At 33.6% G+C, this 21,514-nt stretch overlaps 1 protein-coding gene and 1 long non-coding RNA gene across 4 annotated transcripts in view; both read left to right on the top strand.

The window, feature by feature from the left end:
* Nucleotides 1–6,392: 6,392 nt before the first annotated feature.
* The window catches only part of LOC127717961 (uncharacterized), a 54,351-nt gene continuing 39,229 nt past the window's right edge, over nucleotides 6,393–21,514 (top strand). For all 3 annotated transcript variants that reach the window (XM_052223845.1, XM_052223844.1, XM_052223843.1), the window contains exon 1: nucleotides 6,393–6,507. In XM_052223845.1, the coding sequence (XP_052079805.1) occupies nucleotides 6,426–6,507 (82 nt within the window). In that variant the 5' untranslated portion in view covers nucleotides 6,393–6,425. The remainder of the gene's footprint in view (nucleotides 6,508–21,514) is intronic.
* On the top strand, nucleotides 7,792–12,632 carry LOC127717969 (uncharacterized). Its single transcript, XR_007989494.1, has 3 exons — nucleotides 7,792–8,318; nucleotides 10,345–10,433; nucleotides 12,074–12,632. It is a non-coding gene; the product is annotated as an uncharacterized LOC127717969 (long non-coding RNA).

Raw genomic sequence — 21,514 nt, 5'->3', positions numbered from 1 at the left:
AAGTATTGAATGCTTCTTTTAGTAGTTTTATTGGGTTGTAAAAATAATAAAAAAGATAATTATAGAACTCATGTAACTAAATCAAAAATAAAAATATAAAAAAAATATCAAACGAGTGACTAAACAACACATTAATTCACGAACGTATGACGGTCAATTTCTTAAAATAATTTTCCGAATAATGCGATCGGATCGTGTAAGATCTGGAATGCAATTAAAACACACAGTCAAAATGGTTCCCTCTATACAAAACGGTGCACTAAGATAAAGAAAAAAGGAGTAGTGTTTAAGTTAAGACAACAGGCGACACACAATCCTATGCGAGTTATTACAAAAAAAGTTGCCATTTGTCCTGCTGGTCGGATGAATAGTGCTGTAACTATTTGTCCAGCTAGCTAGCAGTTTAGTGGTGTAACTATTTGTCCGGCTAGCCAGAACAAAAGTGCTGTAACTATTTGTCAGGCTAGCAGAAAAAATAGTGCTGTCACTTTTTGTCATTCTAGCCTGGTGAATACTGCTGAGACTATATTGCTGGCTAGCTAAATGAATACTGTTGGGACTATTTGTCGAGTTGTCCTTGTATAAAAAAGATAAACAAACATTTCCTGTAAAAACTTATCCTTAAAACTAAGGTATATTTCATTTGAAAAACTGTGCATTTCAAACGGTTTTATCTTTAAGAAGAGATTAAATTCATATGGGGACTTTCTAAACTTAGTTCGTTTTCGTATTATCTTGATAAAGAAAGATATATTTTTATAGTATTTTGCAAGCATGAATGTTTATATCATGTTTTTGTTTTGCAAATACATTATAAAAAGTATGGGACAGGGAGCTATTTTTTCAAGCTACAGATTGTGCAGAGTTGTAAAATTGTGTATGGAAAACACAATTTTGTGTGATAGAAAGAGAACTAAACCATAGAATTTTTAGACAAGATATGGGAAGATAATTCTGATAATGTACTTCCAGAAACAAAAACAATAATTGGAGTCACGGAATTGTTCCCTACACATTCCCTTATACAAGTAAATTATCTAAGTTATCACCCCTTATATGACATAGATGAAAATAGCATCATACAAAAACTATTCTGTATTTTTTAAAAACCAGTGAGCATGATGAGTGACAGGAGAGAAATTCTGTCCTTCGGTAGGAGAACTGACAATCCTAGTCAATCAAGATTGGAGTCGAGGACACTTGTCACGTGCTTTGTACATGTAGTAGACTCATTGTCAGCACAGAGACATGTTGTATCTGCACCTATGCTAGATAGCATACGGCTACAACCTAAGAGTGATTGTGCTGAAAATAAAATTTATCTTAGGAAATCGTTTTGACCAAGGTAACATTAGACATCGCCTTCGGGAAAAAAATATTGGTGAACTGTAAAAGTCTTGTTATGAGGCATACAAATATGTATGCTCTACGAATAGAATATGAACAGATTTCACTATAAATTATTAAACGATAAATGATATAATGATGTATGTTCCTGTGGGATAAAATCTATTTTTGAATTATAAAAGTCTTGTCGACTTTTTTCATTCTTGGGTAGAAATTCAAATAGGGGACACAATTTACATTATAGTACTCATTAAAATTTTTAAAAGATGTTTTGACTACTTCTTCAAATTTTCAGTTTTTCTATTATTTTGCTAACCTACAAGGTCGTCAAGTTAATCGTGGACGGTCAGGACCTATCCGGTCTCGCTCAGAGTGGAGATCGTTAGCTGCCATAATTTTTTTTCTCCTAGTTGGATCTTAAATAATTATGTCTTTCATCTTTATAATTTTGATACATTGTGTACATTTACCAACTTGGCGGTCTAAAACGGTTATTTTATTGATTTATTGTTGTCTTGTAAACGTCCAGTGGCAACTTTTCCATGCATGTTCAGTACGAAAACAAAGAACACTACATACAATAGGTAGGTCCTGTAATAGGAATCAACGGAATGAATGACTGGAAATTTGGACTGCCACTGGAAAAGTAAATTAATTTAGCCTTGCAACAGGTAACCCGCGGATCCCTTGCATTGTGACAAGGGTTCGTAACGTCTCTCTCTCTCTCTCTCTCTCTCTCTCTCTCTCTCTCTCTCTCTCTCTCGATCTCGATCTCTCTCTCTCGATCGACGTGGCTGTGGCTGTGAACAACTGTTAAACAAATTCTTAAATTAAGATAGTTACTCTATCGAACGAATAGAATCATGATTATTCCATTCTCTGATTTTAGAAGAAACGTTCTGTTTTTTGTAAAAATTGGTAAACCTATCTCTTTTCTTGGTGTATCCATTTGCAGTTTTTTTTTGAGATTTTATCTTCTCAATCGAAATTTCAATTTTCTTACTACATTTACCTTATTATTAAATTACTTAATGCTTGTTGTCTGTTTTTTTTTTTTTCTTTTTTTAAACGATTACACTAGAAATGTTTTAGTGCAAAACTATATATGGTAGAACAATTCTTCATGACGTAAATTAGAACAGGGATAGTTAGATGGGTTTTCTCTGTAAGACATATTTTAGGTAAAAAGAATTAGATAATAAAAATGTCAGGGTCTTGGATGTATGTTTAAGTAAAATTACTTGTATATCTTTACTTACGTTATATTTGAGGATCATTTGTATATAGTAAAGCTAAATAAATGAAGTTATACACTTTTAATATGTGAGGTTCTGAGTAGAAGGGGGTCCTCATTTCGTCATTTCTTTTTCATTTTGTTTTTCAGATCATTTTCATTATTCTTCATTTAAGTTGCCCATTATTCTCAATTCTTTATATTTTTGCACCCTCATTATTCTCTATTCTTTATTTTGTCGGCCCTCTGTTCTGCACTTCATATCCACTATTCTATATTCTGTAAACACCATCCGTACCCTCATATGTCTGTATAACTTTTTTAAGACTCGAAGTAATATTAATTTCTTAAAAATTGTATGCACGTTGATAGTGAATGTTTCAAACAGATAAAAATTCTGATTAAACAATGACCGTATTTTGTCTTGAGGAAGTTCGGTTTATACCCGGTTTACCCGACATTATATATTCTAACGTAATGATAACGCACAAACTGAGTAAAATATCAAAACAATTAACATTATGAAGTATTCTCTACTAAGGGGGGAGAACTCCTGCTATCTTACATCATTTTTTACATTTTTATCTCCCTTCTTTCAACAGTTAGTCTGTATATCTCAAATATGCGCGCAACCAAAATGATAAAACATTGAATTGCACAGCTCTCAAAAGATCTAGTGACGGCAATTTGTAAAAAAAAAAGCCTTAACTATATATAATTTTAGTGCGGAAAACACTGCACATGCTTCGCCTGTTTCTGTGGGATTTGAATCAACGCTTCAATGATGGCGTGAAAATTCACGGTGTCCAGCACCCTATACTGCTAAGGAAAAAAAACTATTAAATTAGAACTGTTACAGTGCAAAACTGCCAGAATCATTTCTGCATGGAGAAGAAGACCCGAGAACACAACGGACTTCTGTTCAATAAATTCAAAGTAACAAAAACCGCACCTGCTCTTTCTCAAAAAGATGTTTACAGTGAGTTGTGCTACTCTTGGGACAATTATATCAAAATTAACGAAAGGTCTGCCAGCTCTAAGTCAAAATATGGACAATTCTACATTAAGGGGGTCTATACTTCAGTTTGACAGCTTAGGACATACTAAATTTTTACCTTTTTTAAATGATCCACATCACTACTTTACCTTAAAATTCATTACTCAATTCTTTTAGTATGTAATTTCACACCCTACTTAATATTTTATGCTTAAAATACAAATAAACAAATTCAGAAGGTGTATGATAAACATTCAAACTACGAAAATCAAAGGACATTAAGTGTGTTCTAGGCCCAAAACTTCAGAATCTGGGGTAAAACAATTCTTCCTGACGCAAATTAGAACAGCTCTCTGCTAATTATTTAGAACTGGGGAAGATAGATGGATTTCCCCTGTAAGACATATTTTAGATATTAAAAAAATAACTGAGCCTTGAATGCATGTTTTAATACTGTTATTTCTCCATTCTCCTTGTTCATACGAATTTAATGTTTTCATCCATTTGCATATCATAATGCTTAATAAATGAGGTTATATACTATTAATATGTGAGGGAATTAGGGGGGAGGTCCTTCATTTCTTTTATTCTATTTTTTTTAATTTTATACCATTATTATCTAATATCTTCATATCTTAAAGGACACCATTATTCTTTATTCTTTATTTCTTCCTTCTTTTTCTTAATTTTTTCGACACTTTGTTCTATCCTTTTTGTCCATTATCCTCTATTTTGTAATCCCAATTTGTGTGCTTTTCTTTTCTAAAAAAATATATAAATCTCAAGAAATTTAACAGTTTGAGAAAAATCCACACCCACAGTTTTAGAATGCATGTCAAGTAAGTGCAATAGTTCATTTTCTATTCATATATTGAATATTATACGGCGTAAAAACCTAAATATGACAATCGATTCAGAAATTGTGTGGTCGATATACGTTTTAGCTCACCTGTGCAAAGTAACTCCAAGTATCAGTTTGAGTAAAGGTTCGACTTATGCTTCGAGCTCAGCCAAAGTTTGAGTAGAGGTCAGAGTTTTGAGTTCCGCTCCGAGTTACAATAATAATTGATGTTTCTTTTTGTAATTTTTTGGGGTGTAAAAGCGTTAACGAAACAAATTTGTTTGAAGCGCGGAGGCGCATCATACTAAAAATATGCGAATGATCTATGCTTTTACTTTTTCATGTGTTTTTCTGTGCATTGTTGTGACTTTGTCACGGTACTGTCAGGAACGCTTAATTTTACTGGGATATAAAATATAATTTCGAAATGCCTATCGATCGTTTTCAGCCAATCAATAGTACGGATTTTTATGAAACATGCATGCAAAATGGTCGCCCCTAACATGACTGCTATCTTCCTGATATATGCAAGTAATATTTGCCACTGAAAATAAATTAAGCACCAATTCACGATTTCTTTCATTTTGGTTAACGCAACCTGCACAATAATCCAAAGTTTTTAAGTAAGGATTAGCACATTATGCCTTTTTAAGTATCAGTGAATCTATGAGTTGTTACCATTTTCGAAATAAAGTCGATAAGCGTGCCTAAATAAGCTTCCACCTGTGTATATGTAACACCAAGAAACGTGTCCATACGACGTCAGGGAACCTGTAATATATATAATTTGCAATTGTGAAAAAGCTTTGGGAATATGGTACATTGTTTTTCTACGTCCAGTGGTAATTGATACTTTCATTTCAGGATGAGAAAATGTTTAATAGAGTTTAATATTTATTATTCGAAAAATATTGGGAATGAATTCTCGTTAAAATACACTTGTGACGTGAATCTTTTGTTCAAACTCTCCATTATTTTTCAGGAATGAAGAATTATTTTCTATTGTTCATCTTCATTCATCCGGACGTTTTGACCTTTGGATATTTCCAATGGCACTTTCTTAAAAAGTGTTCACCCATTGAAATAATTCTAAAGGACGTAACGCGAAATTGAATGAAGATGAAAACTTACAAAAACGACTGATACTGGATTTTTTGTATTGCGATCGTAGTAATACAATGAACACAAAATCTATCATTATTTACAAACAGCCATATTTTCATCGTATGAAATATAGTAATTCAACAACATTATCCACTATTTGTTTTCCTATGTAAATCTTGACTGACTTTCTGTCACGAATCCAAGCTGATAAACACGAATGTTTTCCATTGTAGCCATTCCCTTTCTGTGCATCTACAAAAATATCAAAATGTGTTGACTCAGTTGAATTCTTTTGCAATATTGCAAATATTAACATTAGGGAGCTACGATTTGATTTTTATGGGGGGTGGGGGGTGGGGGGGGGGAATGCTAGGATGAAATTTGAAAAAAAGACAGGACAGGAGTTTTGAGTAGAAAAAAAAGTCAGGATGACAATTTTTGTAAAGAAAAGTCAGTATAAACTAATAAAAAAAGCCAGGACCGAATAGAGTGAAACAGAGATTACAACTTAAAAAAAGCAGGACAAAATATTAGTTATTTTGCCCCAACATAAAAATCCTTATGAAATAACGAAAATTAGAGAAAAATATATTTCACTTAACGATTTGCGCGTTATTTTACCATTTAAGATATCAATTCCTTGAAATTTAAAATGTTGTATTTTGATTTTAGTACAGCAAAAATTGTTTGTTGCATTTTACTATATGCATTAGAAAAGCAAAGGTTTGCGTTATTTCGCAAAGTTACGCAAACATAGAAAGATATAAAAAAAATGTGTGACGCTTAAACGCTTACGTAATAACCATGATAACATCTGCTACAATGCATTTATATTGTAATTTGTACACATATTAAGGTGCCGTTAGGTATTCATTTTTACCTGTTAGTTTGTTACAGAGCAGATGGATTTGATGTGCCTGGAACATTGGATTGTTTTGATTTATACACTCGAAAATATCAAATCAGGTGTCATGTCAGAATCAGGTAAGTTTTTAATTTACTCATTATTTTCAATGCATTTTTTGTGATTAAAGTTACATTGCTCGAGTATATAAACGTTTCTGTTGACATAAGAAAGGATTTAAAGTATGTGTGTGTGAGCGCGACGCAAGAAAGTGCACCCTATGATTCATCAATGTTTAGATTCGAATGAAAAATACACCAGTAAAAAGCAAATGCAGAAAACAAAGAATAGAATATAGGGATAACATATAAAAATTATTAGGAAATCCAGTTTAATCAGAGGAAAAGCGTGTATCTGTATTTAATGAATAAAACTAGTCAAGATTTAGGTTTTTTTCTTCAGTTTTTCTATTCAAATACCGTGTGACGATTCGCAGTACTGTTAATTTACAATAGAGAACATAGAATTAGGGACGCACAAAACATGTTAAACTAATCCGTATGTTTGATTTTTGTTTTTTGTTTTGTTTTTTAAATGCAAGCATTTGACACATGCATCTTTCGAATAAAATATATTGTTTGTGTCTAAAGGGTGTCTCTTGATTTTTCATATGGAGTATACATGTATATACTTTTTTTGTGTTTTTTTTTAAGAAATGATTATACATGCATTTATCAAAAGAGTTCCTAAATACAATGTACATTGTACAACCCAAAGAAGTATATACACAAATTTTAATCGTCCAGGGTTAAACGGTGGATTCTTATTCATGACACCAAAAATATGCAATCAAACAGTGATAATTGAAATTCCTTAAATAAATCAAAAGAACCTTTGCAATCTTAAAAACTTCACTTTTACCTTATTGTTGACATTTACTTGTGTATATTGTTCTTGGTTGTATGATGGTCTTGATAGCAGTCCTATGTTTCTGTATTCTTCAAATACGTAGGGTATTTTTAAATCTTTTTTAATTAATAGCTTTTCTGCAAAAGTCTCACGAAAAGGAGTTTATTATAATTTTTCTGCAATTATATGTTTTCTTTATTCTTTCGTTTTCAGTGCCAGTCTGTCTAAGAATCAGGCAAATTATAAAAATTTCAAAACATGACATATTTCAAATATTCATCTCATCCACAAAATATGTTACCTTTAGTCAATCCAAATAGAACTGTATAATCAAATTTTAGAAAATCAATTGCAGTATTATGTATTAGCACTTCGAAGTTCTATATATGTTTTACTATTATCCTATGTAAATTCAGGCAATTTCAATTCAAAATAATTTCTATTACCAGAACCGCACAATCACAATGATTGCAAATATAAATACTAAGTAAACAGAAATTTCAGGTTTAAGCCTTCGTCTCGTGGGTTTTTTCGTCTGCTAGTCAAAATTCCATTCCAAAGATTTTGTTGCTTTGTTCATGAAAGAACACAATTTACAGAGTTACCTCCCCTAGCAGAACTCTTTTGATGTAAACAATACTGATACATGTGGCAGACAATGTTGAACTGTAGTTTTTCAATCTTATCTGAGATGAATGTGGGAATTCACAGTATTCTAAGGATGAAAAGACAACACGCTTATTGGACAATGTAATAGAATTGTTGAACCACTTCCTTAGGATTAAAATATGCAAAAATCAAGTCGGAGGGAAAATTGATTTGATTGAATATGAATCTAACATGCTAATATTGGGATCTTTTCCCAACTACATGTACATTCATACTTTGTTTGTCCAAAACACCAACAAACCCTAGGAATATGCATGAGATTAAGAGAAGGAATGTTGGTTGTGCACAACCGTCTCACAAAGGAAGGATCAAAGCCAGACAGAGCAGTGCCCATCCAGATGAGCAGGGCCTTTTTCTAGGTTCTAAACACAAGGTACACTATTTACATATTATTATATATTCAAAAGATAATTTTGGTCATACACCATTCTCCTTCCCCATTATATTTTTTACTGTAAAATTGAAAATGGTTTAGGTTCAACATGTTCAACATGAACAGTCAGGGGTACTACTTAAACAAGTGATTTCATTATCACCTATTTCAGTGATTTTTTAAATTCAGTTATCACCTATTTAAGTGATTTTGGTGTTTCCTTTGATCTTCAAATGCTAATTTCATTGATTTTCCATATTTTCACAAACTTTTCTATAATTTTCCTATATAGATCAATTATCCCTTTATCTTTGGATATCAATTTCACTAGTGCGCTTGGCCAGTAAGTTAGTGCCTAAAGCTTTTAAAAGTACCCTTGGGAATTGTTCTGTAATCAAATATTCATTAACTACTCTTACTATCAGACAAAGGTCAACAATATTAGGTAACCTGATTGGTTTTCTTTATAGTTAGAATAATTTATTTCAAGGTTATGTCCTGATCTACAAATTATTCCAGTTTTTGCATATTTAAATAAACTTTAAAAACTGACAGGCTTATCAAGCAAAAGACAATTTCTGCATGTACATAGTTGTCTTTTCAATGGAATTCTTGTCTTTTTACCAATAAAAAAATCAAGCTTGTGGGAAAAATATCAAAAAAATGTTATAAACACTTATTGAAGTGATTACATTTTAACTTCTCAAATTACTTGTTTCAGTGATTTTAAAAGTCTGTGCGAAAATTTTTAATATTTCACAGCCAAAATCACTGAAAGAAGTGATTCTGAAATCACTTGTTTAAGTAGTACCCCTGACTGATGAATATAAAAAATATTTTATAAAGGATTTTAGAAAAAAAATGGTGATAATGCCAAAAATATGAGTGTGTACTAAACTGAAGGAGACCCCTGGCCCTAAAAAATGGACTATTGCCCTTTTGAAGGAGACCCCTGGCCCTAAAAAATGGACTATTGCCCTTCCAAAGGAAGGTTCACATGAATTTCTTTAGCAATGTTTAAGTTTCATACATAATTATGATGCATTTAGGCCTAAAAAGATAGCACCAGTGTTTCGATCTACAGCTGAAAAGAATTAGGTTAGATAGGTATTTTTTTTAAGTTTTTGACTGGTTTAAAAAGGGGAAATAATTTGACACAATATAAATAGGGCTCGTTCAAAACTTACAGAAATGTTTATGCATCGGTAAGGTTATCCAAGGAATAACTAAATTTTTTTTCAAATAGGCGTTCAACAAATTACGGAAATATTTTTTATTTGATGATTTAACCGTACCTTATTGGCTTAATGGGAGGAATATGTTGTTTTTATTAGTGCTATTAAAAAATGACAAGAAAACTTTCCGGTGTACCATGTGCACTGTAGGCGTTTTTAATCATAAAATATAGGGTCAGTATTTTTAGTACTTTAAACACACACACATTTTTGGTTTGCCTTAGGCCAGTAACCTTATTTATATTTTTTGAATCTACCAAAATTTTTTTAACCCAAAGCCCTTGAAACTCTAGCTCTCAGCATGCTCAGGGGTTAAAACATATTCTGCATAACTTGTACTTAGGGAAATTATTTTTCTTAGTTAATGTTATTTGCAACTTATTACATTGGTCTGAAGTAAGAGCTACAAAGAAATTTGTATTGTATAAATAAATTCATTCTTTCATTCATATACATTGTACATGTCGTTTGTTGTCATTTGTTGATGTGGTTCATAAGTGTTTCTTGTTTTTTATATAGATTAGACCGTGGGTTTTCCCGTTTGAATGGTTTTACACTAGTAATTTTTAGGGCCCTTTATATAGCTTGCTGTTCGGTGTGAGCCAAGGCTCTGTGTTGAAGGCTGTACATTTTGTACTTTGACCTACATGCATTTGACATGTAAAATGGTTTACTTTTATAAATTGTGACTTGGATAGAGAGTTGTCTCATTGGCACTCATACCACATCTTCTTATATCTACATGTATCTATATTTTTATCAGACTAAACAAATTTGAACTTTTTTTTCAGGGATTTGCTGAACTGCAGAGGTTATTTGTAAAGACACATACCTTTGATATTTGAAAGAACTGTTTACAGAAGACTATTGCATTGCAGAGGTACACATTATTTGAATTTAGATATTTTATATGTATACCAGTAAATTCCAGTAATTGAATGTTTACTTCAACCCACTCCCACTAGTGGGTCCATATTTTTAGTGGAAATATCTTTTTATACATGATTATGGATTTTTGAAATAGATAAGAATTACTTCAGCTACATGTACAAGATGTTTTTTTATACCCATCCACAACGGGACAGCTCATAGATTTCCCCATCGGAATGCAAATGCTAATTTACAAAATGATTTGTGTATATATATTGGTTCAGTTTTGAGCAAGTGGTGAATTCATCTTATGATATAGGATATACATGTATATACAAAATGTATATATATATACATGTATGTTACAATTAGAACTAGGTCAATATGACCTACATTTTCTGCTGGAGCTACTTGGGTAAAATTTTTACTGCTAAACACGAGTTATGCAGAGATCACCTACACATGTATTGTCAACAACATCTAGAGTCTTTTTGCTTGTACAAAAATCATGCATTTCCTTTCCCTACTCAAAAACATATCATGCATATTGGTGTTTAAAAAATTTTGATTTTCAGTTTAAGTGAGACTACTAATGGTAAATAAATAATATTTGATATAAAGTTGTATAAGCATTCAATTTGATGCATATTATATCCATGGAGATTATTTGGCCCTGTCCCCTTACTGCAGCCCTTAGTCATGGTCTATTGATCTTGTCATTTTAGCAACTAGTTTACATTTTAAAGTTTGTGATTTCATGTAGATCAGTTAACAAAGAACCACTTATGATAAGCTAGTTTTATTTGAGGGTAGGAATGCCCTTTACCGTCAGGCGTCAAACGGTCATTTGAGGCTTCCGTTAGCATGGTTAATGTCAAATTGGTTAAAATTTTACCGTGCACTGATTCGTCAAAATATCTTTATTGTGATTCGTCAGAGGCCTAAAAAAATTATCGTTACTGTTAATTTTGGAGAAAAAATTAATGTGATTCGTCAAAATCAGTTGATTTTTTTATCGTCTAAAAGAAAGTGTACATTTTATCGTAATGGACCAAACATTATCGTTAACGTCATTTGGCAAGAATTTTTACCCTTATTCGTCATGATGGTACCCCCATTACCACCCTCTTATTTGGTATGCAGTTGTATTTAGCATTAATGGCATTTCTTATTTCTACTGACATTTTTAGTAATGGTTCATTCACTTTGAATATTTGGCATATTTTAACATTTCAGAGTATAACTGTTTGATTTCATCATTTTAATTTTTCTACCAAATTAACTTACAGACTGTGTCAAGTTTAGTTTTTAACTTTTACATATTTTAGCGACAAAAAATGAAGAAATACTTTTGATATTTCTAAAGAGAAAAATGACGAGTCATTGCTAAATCACTGGTAAGCCAAAAAAAAAAACAATCTTCCACCTGGGACTTGCACATAAATTTACATATTGGTCCCATTGCCCACATACATGTACTAAAATTAATGGTTGTTTCCTTAGCGTTCATTTTTTAAACTTCCATTGTTTACATTTCATTCAACCAAGATGATTCATTGAACTTGAAATTATCAACATGAACTGTAAATAAATTGCTATTATCATGATTATATTTATTTTAATTTTTACTGAAATTTCATATAATTGCAGGATTGATGATTAAAAGATTCGACTACAGCAAAGTTCAATGAGGCTCATCATATTGTGATGCCAATATTGCGCACTTGAGTAGGAAGATCAAAATGTTTGTAGTGAATGGACATAAGGAAATAGCTTGCCTTCAAATTGACCAACATTTCTGAAGTCAAGGATGACAACTTAGTCTCTATTCATAAAGAAATTGCATAGCCATGTTTGAACCTAAAGAACAGATATACCAAATCTGAATGACAGATAAAATAATAAGACATGATAACTATAAGAAGACTCTGAACAATCTGAAAACTATCAATTCAGGAATTCCATGTACATGATGTATGTGACAGAAGTTTTTAAAAACATTTGAATGTTGAGATTGGTTGAGTATCTCAATGATAAGAACTTTCATTCTGAAATCAGAATTTGGATGATCTTTTCCTGTATGAGCGTAAATTAATCTCTAATTTGGTCAGTTATTTTTAAAAATATTATAGTAAATGAATGAAATAATTTGTGCAATTTATTATTTTCTTTTTGAAAAATGTTGCATGTTTATTATGACATACATTTTTGTCTCGCAGTGTCACAGTATGCCAAACAAAGGTATAACTATCAGAAGGTGACAGGGTCAACTATTATATTTTAGAAGGTAGAAGACCTGGATTCTTAATATAAACAAGAAGAGCTTACAAAGTTTCCGTCTGTCATATGTCCAATGTCCTGGTCCTCATTTTCATAGTTCAGTGACTGCTTGAATTTTTTTTTAGATTTTTGGTCATGTGAATTTCTCACTTATTATGAATAATATTAGGATAACTATATTTGGCATATGGGTTACTTGCTACATCTCCATTTCGGTCAGACAGGGTTCACCTGACCTCAACCTCATTTCTTGGATCAGTGATCAAGGTTAAAGTTGCATGCATGAATAGGTTCATTTCTCTTATACTATAAGCAGTAGGTCATCAACTATGTGTGGTGTATAGAATGATTGTAAGGAATAGATGTCAGTCTAGATCTGACGGGTTCACTTTTTGACTTATAATTTTGAATATTAAAAAAACTGCACCAAATTTTATAAAGAGGGTACTTTTTGCCTGTATGTCAGATCTGAAGTACCTGTTTTGGTACATCCGAAGTTCCGGGAACCAGTTCTTTCTTATATGCCATTAAAGGTATGTTGATTTTTCCAGTACAAGACACCATAAAGTGTTCCTTTGACATGCAATGATTGTCACTTTATTTGAACTTGAAACAAAAGAGCTGTGTCTGCTTGAAATTGGGGAATTTAACATAGAAAGCAATGGGGCCATGAATTAGTGGTGTACTTCCTTAAGCAGTAGGTTAACTTTATTTGGTTCATGGAATAATAAGTACATGTCAGTCTGGCAGGTTTCATATGACATTGACCTCATTTTCAGGGTTCATTATAATTTTTTTGTGTGTGTTTTGGTCTGTTGTTTGAGTACTGTAAGCTATAGGTTAAACTATATTTGGTGTATAGAACGATTGCAAGGTGTATATGTCTATGAAGTTGGTATTATCTGACCTTGACCTCATTTTCATGATTCAAAGATCAACGTTAAGGTTTTGTAGTTCATGTCAGTTTTCAATTATCAATAGCAATTCAATATTGAAGCATTTAACATAAAAAAAATGTATAATTTTGATAATAGCCTATAATTTTGATAGAAAGAAGGTGGAATATGCATACTTTACTGTTGCTAAGGAGTATTTATGGTTTTTATGCAGATCCCTTATTTAAAAAAAACCACCACGATCAGGTTGTAATACAAATTTTAAAGCATGACAGTGTCAGTGACTATAATGATAGGTCTCAAACCAAAATGAATCTGGTATAAGAAGTAAGCTCACACCAAAAATGGGAAACTTTTGAAAATATCCTCCTTTATAGGTATACATGTATGCATACAACTGTTAATCAGTTATTAGTTAGGGGTTAATGAGAACCCATCACAATATTTATAATGGCTTTTTCCTAGATTTTTATTAAAAAACAGCTCTTTACATAAAAAAAATACATGTTGATAGTATTTTTGCCCCCGCAGTAGTGGCGGGGGCATTAAGTTTTACCCTTGTCCGTCTGTACGTACGTACGTCCGTACGTCCAAAAATTGGTTTCCGTTCTCTAACTTGAGTTTGCCTCAACCAAATGTTATGAAACTTATACACAATGCTTATTACCACAAAACACAGATCAAGTTTGAATTTTGGTGGCGTCACTTTAACCGTTCTAGAGTTATTTTTTATTATCTTTTTAGATTTTAATTATTGGCAAGAATCTATTTTGTTACTAGGAGGTTTAAGTTATTGCTAATGAAATGTAGATTTAGTTCTATTTACTTATTTTATATAGAAATGATTGATATCCGACCACTTAATTGTCACTTTTTGCACTGGAGAATATTTTTGTTTTAAAAAAACCCAAAAATTTTAAGTTTGTTCATTTTGGTTGCTAAGGACATTTTTCGGTTGCTATGTAATACTTTCTGGAAAAAAATGGGAACAATTGACAACACTCAAATGTAACTAGCTTAAATAAATCATATTGAGTCCATTTATATGCATTTAGACTTTAATATTGAATATATTTGTTACAATTTGTTTTTTAGCTTTGTTGCTATAGGGTTAACTTTGTTGCTATGGTTACTCAATATTTGGAAAAAACCCACCGAGCTTTTATGAAATAATGAAAGTATGACCCCTACTTGTTCCATATTAAGTAACACGATGTATGTGCTGTTCTGGTAATAGAAAATATTTGAACTTGATTTCTGGCCTTTTTAGCTTTTTTGGACATGATGGTCCATGGAGACCATCCGTACCCCAAAATTTCTAGAATGAAATAGAATTTCATCAAAACAGTTGTTCTTCAAGAATATTTGATAGTTGAATAAGTTGCAGTACAATGATTGAATACTACATTTTATATGAAAAGCAGTTTTCACGAGACTGAAATAGTAGAAAAACTGTGAGTTTTATGCTCATCTCAATAACTCGTTCTTTGGAAAAATCAAATGGCTCTGTTTCCATAGCAACCATATGTAATTGGTAAGAAAAGTATTTTTTTCTTTATAACTTGATATTCAGATGATTTGTGCAAGTTTTCGTCAAAATCTGAGACTATCATGTTTTGGTCACTGCCTGGTCCTTAGGAAGTCTGTAATATTATTGTATTATCTAATTCCGTTTTTTCCCACAGTAAATTAACAGTTATTCTTTATATACTTTGTTCTGTGTTTAGTTTTAATCCATTTTTTGTCTCGCTATTGATGATATTGCAAAAGCGACACTTCATAGTGGTGGTTCCAGTAACCCTGACGTCAACAGTAAAGATTTGAGGTCAGTTTAATGGAACCACACATAGTTGCAATTTCGTCTTGATCATACATGAACTAAGTTTGTCCCACGCGTAACGCGTTACCTGGGACATGGAAATACCGGGTGTCCATCCGTCCGTCCTGTCTTGTTATCGCTCTCACAGGTACAATTCTTGCCAGGTTTTCATTAAACTTATATATTTAATGAAACTTATACACAATGTTTATTACCACCAAACTCAGATCAAGTACAAATTTGGGTAGCGTCACTTTGACAGTTATTGAGTTATGTTCCTTTATGATGTTTACTTATATGCAAGCGAGGGCATCAACTGTGTCCCATGGACACATTCCCAATTTTTTTCAAAACAACTGAATTGTTGATTTACACAAAGAAGAAAAGAGACAAAAGTTATGTTATGTATGTACAGAAAGATTGAAGAGAGAATACAAATTTTGTATTGGTAAATATATGTACCACAAAAATTGTATATAACATTATTTTATGTGAAGTTAGCAGCCGGTTCGTTATTCGATATTCGATATTCAATATCCAACCGGCTGCTAGCTGTACTTTTATATATTATATTTCTAGAAACATTTAAAAGTATAAATAGAAATAATTATGGAAAGCCAAAATAAAAAAAAATATATAGTGAAAACATACAGGAGATCGCTTAAATGACGTTGGGACCCCTCTGATCTCTCAATCTTCCTAATATTGTGCAGGTAGTTAGTTAATATAGAGATACAAACGAGACCAAAAGGAATTTGGATAAACTTCCTGTCTTCTATGTTTACGGAGGGTTCAAAGTGCCAGTTTGATATTCAAAATATATAGTGAAAACCTACCGGAGACCGCTTAAATGACGATGAGACCCCCCTGGTCTTTCAATGTCCATAAAATTCAATTGGTCTCGTTTGTATCTTAATATTAACTAACTACCTGCACAATATTAGGAAGATTGAGAGATCAGGGGGTTCTAGACATTGCCCTGTGCCCTTTGACCTGATTTTTTGATGATTTTTAGCTGAAAAGTGACAATTTAAGCCCTCTGTAGATATCGAAGATAACATTATTCTGGGAAATCCTTTTGATACCATCTGTATATATGCATTGCCTAAATGTTCATTGAATTTTATGGACATTGAAAGACCAGGGGGGTCTCGCCGTCATTTAATTAAGCGGTCTCCGGTAGGTTTTCACTTTATATATTTTGAATATCAAACTGGCACTTTGAACCCTCCGTAAACATAGAAGACAGGAAGTTTATCCACAATATTAGGAAGATTGAGAGATCAGAGGGGTCCCAACGTCATTTAAGCGATCTCCTGTATGTTTTCACTATATATTTCTTTTTATTTTGGCTTTCCATAATTATTGCTATTTATACTTTTAAATGTTACTAGAGTGATCGTTTTTTAAAGTTTCTAGAAATATCATATATAAAAGTACATCTTTGGTATCGTTTTATTGATAAAAATCTATATTCCATAAAGACAAATGTGCGATTTACATAAGGGTTTGTATTTGAGGACAACGAGAATTTACGACGGCTTGAATGGGGTCATAAAACGATTTCCTACATATCTTTTCACCCTTTTTAACTATGAGTATCATGCTTTGAATGTTTTCGAATATTTTAATATTGATGATTTTCAACTAAATTTGAATATCGAACCGACTGCTAGCAGCCGGTTGGATATTGAATATCGAATATCGAATAACTAACCGGCTGCTAACTTCACATACATCAAAAATCCTTTCCTTTTTTGATGTTAGAAAAGCCAAAAAAAAAGGGTAATGGATTTTAATATTTATAATTTTTCATTGTTTCCACTTAATATTCTTTGGTCTTTTTTCTTATATATTTACGTCTTAACATTTTAATTCTACATGCATATTGGTCTTGCGTTGCTTTGGGTGAATTTATATCAACCCTGACACAATCCCTTATTTTGCTATCCGTACTAAAAATATAATTTTTAAGTATGTGTTATACGGACGGACGGACGGACAAGGGTAAAACATAATGCCCCCTTCGCTTCGACGGGGCATAATTTAGATAAAAGATTTATTATTTTTCTTTACGTTCAAAGGCAATATTTCATGCATTTCCATGACTATTAAAAACGAGACAAAGTATTTTTATTCTATCATATACTATTAGTTCACATTCGTCCTAAATAGATAGTTGAATATTCAGAGCAAATTACAAAAAACAAAACAAAAAGAAATATCGAGATCCTGTACCAAAATACCCGAGACACGTTCAACAGATTTTTCATTTCACACGTGCTGTGCATAGACCAGACTGAAGCTAGCGAACAATAACTAGCGAACAATAAGGCGATATATCTAAAAACTAAAAAATTGCAAAAGACAGCAACGGCCGTAAAAAAAAAATATTTTAAAAGCAGAAATTTACATCTCTATCATGAAATACGATTTTCCACATATGTTTATAAAACAAGCCACACCCCTTTTCATGATAACATTCAGTACCACAGTTAATCTGCACATGTCAACGGATTGGTTGTAGGTGTAAGACCACCAATGCACCCATTTCAATTTAGAACGTATGTAAAAGTAGTCCTTCCCTGAAAAAAATAGCGCCTTTGTTGTCTTTGTTTCATTGAACTAACAAACAAATTTGCAGAAATGAAACTTTTGGTAATAAAAAAAAAATATATAGACCATTTGAGCCAAAATTTACTTACCCTTGATTTATTGGCTATATGGGTCTTGTAGAGGAGAAACAGGCGCATCGTTTGCGCAAGGTTTCGAGTGGCGCTATGTTCAAAAATCTGAAACTAGGGCTCGAAATTTAAAAAATTTGGAAAAAAACCCGGGGGTTGGCCTATTCCATGGCTTCTAGAGAAAAATAATGAGGGGTGTCACGGGGTATGGCTATATAAGTTTTGTAGAGGAGAAACAGGCACATCGTATGCGCAAGGTTTCGAGTGGCGCTATGTTCAAAAATCTAAAACTAGGGCTCGAAATTTGAAAAGTTTTGAAACCGGGGGGTTGGCCTATTCCATGGCTTCTAGAGAAAAATAATGAGGGGTGTCACGGGGTATGGCTATATAGGTCTTGTAGAGGAGAAACAGGCGCTTCGTTTACGCAAGGTTTTGAGTGGCGCTATGTTCAAAAATATGAAACTAGGGCTCGAAATTTGAAAATTTTTGAAAAAAACCGGGGGTTGGCCTATTCAATGGCTTCTAGAGAAAAAAAATGAGGGGTGTCACGGGGTATGGCTATATATGTCTTGTGGAGGAAAAACAGGCACATCGTTTGCGCAAGGTTTCGAGTGGCGCTATGTTCGAAAATCTGAAACTAGGGCTCGAAATTTGAAAATTTTTGAAAAAAACCGGGGGTTGGCCTATTCCATGGCTTCTAGAGAAAAATAATGAGGGGTGTCACGGAGTATTGCTATATAGGTCTTGTAGAGGAGAATTAGGCGCATCGTTTGCGCAAGGTTTCAAGTAGTGCTATGTTAAAAAATCTGAAACTAGGGCTCGAAATTTGAAAATTTGGAAAAAAAAACCAGGGGGTTAGCCTATTCCATGGCTTCTAGAGAAAAATAATGACGGGTGTCACAGGGTATGGCTTAATAGGTCTTGTAGAGGAGAAACAGGCGCATCGTTTGCGCAAGAATTCGAGTGGCGCTATGTTCTATTATCTGAAACGAGGGCTCAAAATTTGAAAAAATTGGATAAAAAACCGGGGATTTGGCCTATTCCATGGCTTCTAGAGAAAAATAATGAGGAGTGTCACTGGGTATGGCTATTAAGGTCTTGTATAGGAGAAACAGGCGCATCGTTTGCGCAAGGTTCCGAGTGGCGCTATGTTCTATAATCTCAAACTAGGGCTAAAAATTTGAAAAATTTGGAAAAAAAAAAACCGGGTGATTGGCCTATTCCATGGCTTCTAGAGAAAAATAATGAGGGGTGTCACGGGGTATGGCTATAAAGGTCTTGTAGAGAAGAAACAGGCGCATCGTTTGCGCAAGGTTTCGAGTGGTGCTTTGTTCAAAAATCCAAAACTAGTTCTCTAAATTTGAAAAATTTTGAAAATAACCGGGGGGTGGCCTATTCCATGGATTCTAGAGAAAAATAATGAGGTTTGTCACGGGGTATGGCTATATAGGTCTTGTAGAGGAGAAATTGGCACATCGTTTGCGCAAGGTTTCGAGTGGCGCTATGTTCAAAAATCTGAAACTAGAGCTCGAAATTTGAAAAATTTGGAAAAAAAACGGGGGTTGGCCTATTCCATGGCTTCTAGAGAAAAATAATGAGGATTGTCACGGGGTATGGCTATATAGGTCTCGTAGAGGAGGAACAGGCACATCGTTTGCACAAAGTTTCGAGTGGCACTATGTTCGAAAATCTGAAACTAGGGCTCGAAATTTGAAAAACTTGGAAAAAAGCCGGGGGTTTGGCCTATTCCATGGCTTCTAGAGAAAAATAATGAGGGGTGTCACGGGGTATGGCTATAAAGGTCTTGTAGAAGAGAAACAGGCACATCGTTTGAGCAAGGTTTCAAGTGGTGCTATGTTCAAAAATATGAAACTAGGGCTCGAAATTTGAAAAAAATAAAAAAAAGCCGGGGGTTTGGCTTATTCCATGGCGTCTAGAGAAAAAAAATGAGGGGTGTCACGGGGTATGGCTATATATGTCTTGTAGAGGAGAAACAGGCGTATCGTTTGCGTAAGGTTTCGATTGGCGCTATGTTCAAAAATCTGAAACGTGGGCTCGAAATTTGAAAAAAAAATTTAAAAAGCCGGGGGTTTGGCCTAGTCCATGGCTTCTAGAGAAAAATAATGAGGGGTATCACGGGGTATGGCTATATAGATCTTGTAGAGGAGAAACAGGCGCATCGTTTGCGCAAGGTTTCGAGTGGCGCTATGTTCTATTATCTGAAGCTAGGGCTCAAAATTTTAAAAATTTGGGAAAAAAACCGGGGGGGTTAGCCTATTCCATGGCTTCTAGAGAAAAAATAATGAGCAATGTCACGGGGTATGGCTATAAAGGTCTTGTAGAAAAGAAACAGGCGCATCGTTTGCGCAAGGTTTCGAGTGGCGCTATGTTAAAAAATCTGAAACTAGAGCTCTAAATTTGAAAAATTTGGAAAAAAAACAGGGGGGGGGTTGGCCTATTCCATGGCTTCTAGAAAAAATAATAAGGGGTGTCACGGGGTGTGGCTATATAGGTCTTGTAGAGGAGAAACAGGCACATCGTTTGCGCAAGGTTTCGAGTGGCGCTATGTTCAAAAATTTGAAACAAGGGCTCGAAATTTGAAAATTTTTGAAAAAAACCGGGGGGTTGGCCTATTCCATGGCTTCTAGAGAAAAATAATGAGGGGTGTCACGGGGTATGGCTATATAGGTCTTGTAGAGGAGGAACAGGCGCATCGTTTGCGCAAGGTTTCGAGTGGCGCTATGTTAAAAAATCTGAAACTAGAGCTCTAAATTTGAAAAATTTGGAAAAAAAACAGGGGGGGGGGGGGGTTGGCCTATTCCATGGCTTCTAGAAAAAATAATAAGGGGTGTCACGGGGTGTGGCTATATAGGTCTTGTAGAGGAGAAACAGGCACATCGTTTGCGCAAGGTTTCGAGTGGCGCTATGTTCAAAAATCTGAAACTAGAGCTCTTAATTTGAAAAATTTGGAAAAAAAAAGGGGGGGTTGGCCTATTCCATGGCTTCTAGAAAAAATAATAAGGGGTGTCACGGGGTGTGGCTATATAGGTCTTGTAGAGGAGAAACAGGCACATCGTTTGCGCAAGGTTTCGAGTGGCGCTATGTTCAAAAATCTGAAACAAGGGCTCGAAATTTGAAAATTTTTGAAAAAAACCGGGGGGTTGGCCTATTCCATGGCTTCTAGAGAAAAATAATGAGGGGTGTCACGGGGTATGGCTATATAGGTCTTGTAGAGGAGGAACAGGCACATCGTTTGCGCAAGGTTTCGAGTGGCGCTATGTTCAAAAATCTGAAACTAGGGCTCGAAATTTGAAAAATAAAAAAAAATAAAAAACAGGGGGTTGGCCTGTTCCATGGCTTCTAGAGAAAAATAATGACGGGTGTCACGGGATATGGCTATATAGATCTTGTA

Source organism: Mytilus californianus, unplaced genomic scaffold, assembly GCF_021869535.1.
Source record: "Mytilus californianus isolate M0D057914Y unplaced genomic scaffold, xbMytCali1.0.p SCAF_10, whole genome shotgun sequence".
NCBI lineage: Eukaryota > Metazoa > Mollusca > Bivalvia > Mytilida > Mytilidae > Mytilus > Mytilus californianus.
This window is presented reverse-complemented; position numbering and strand designations above follow the sequence as displayed.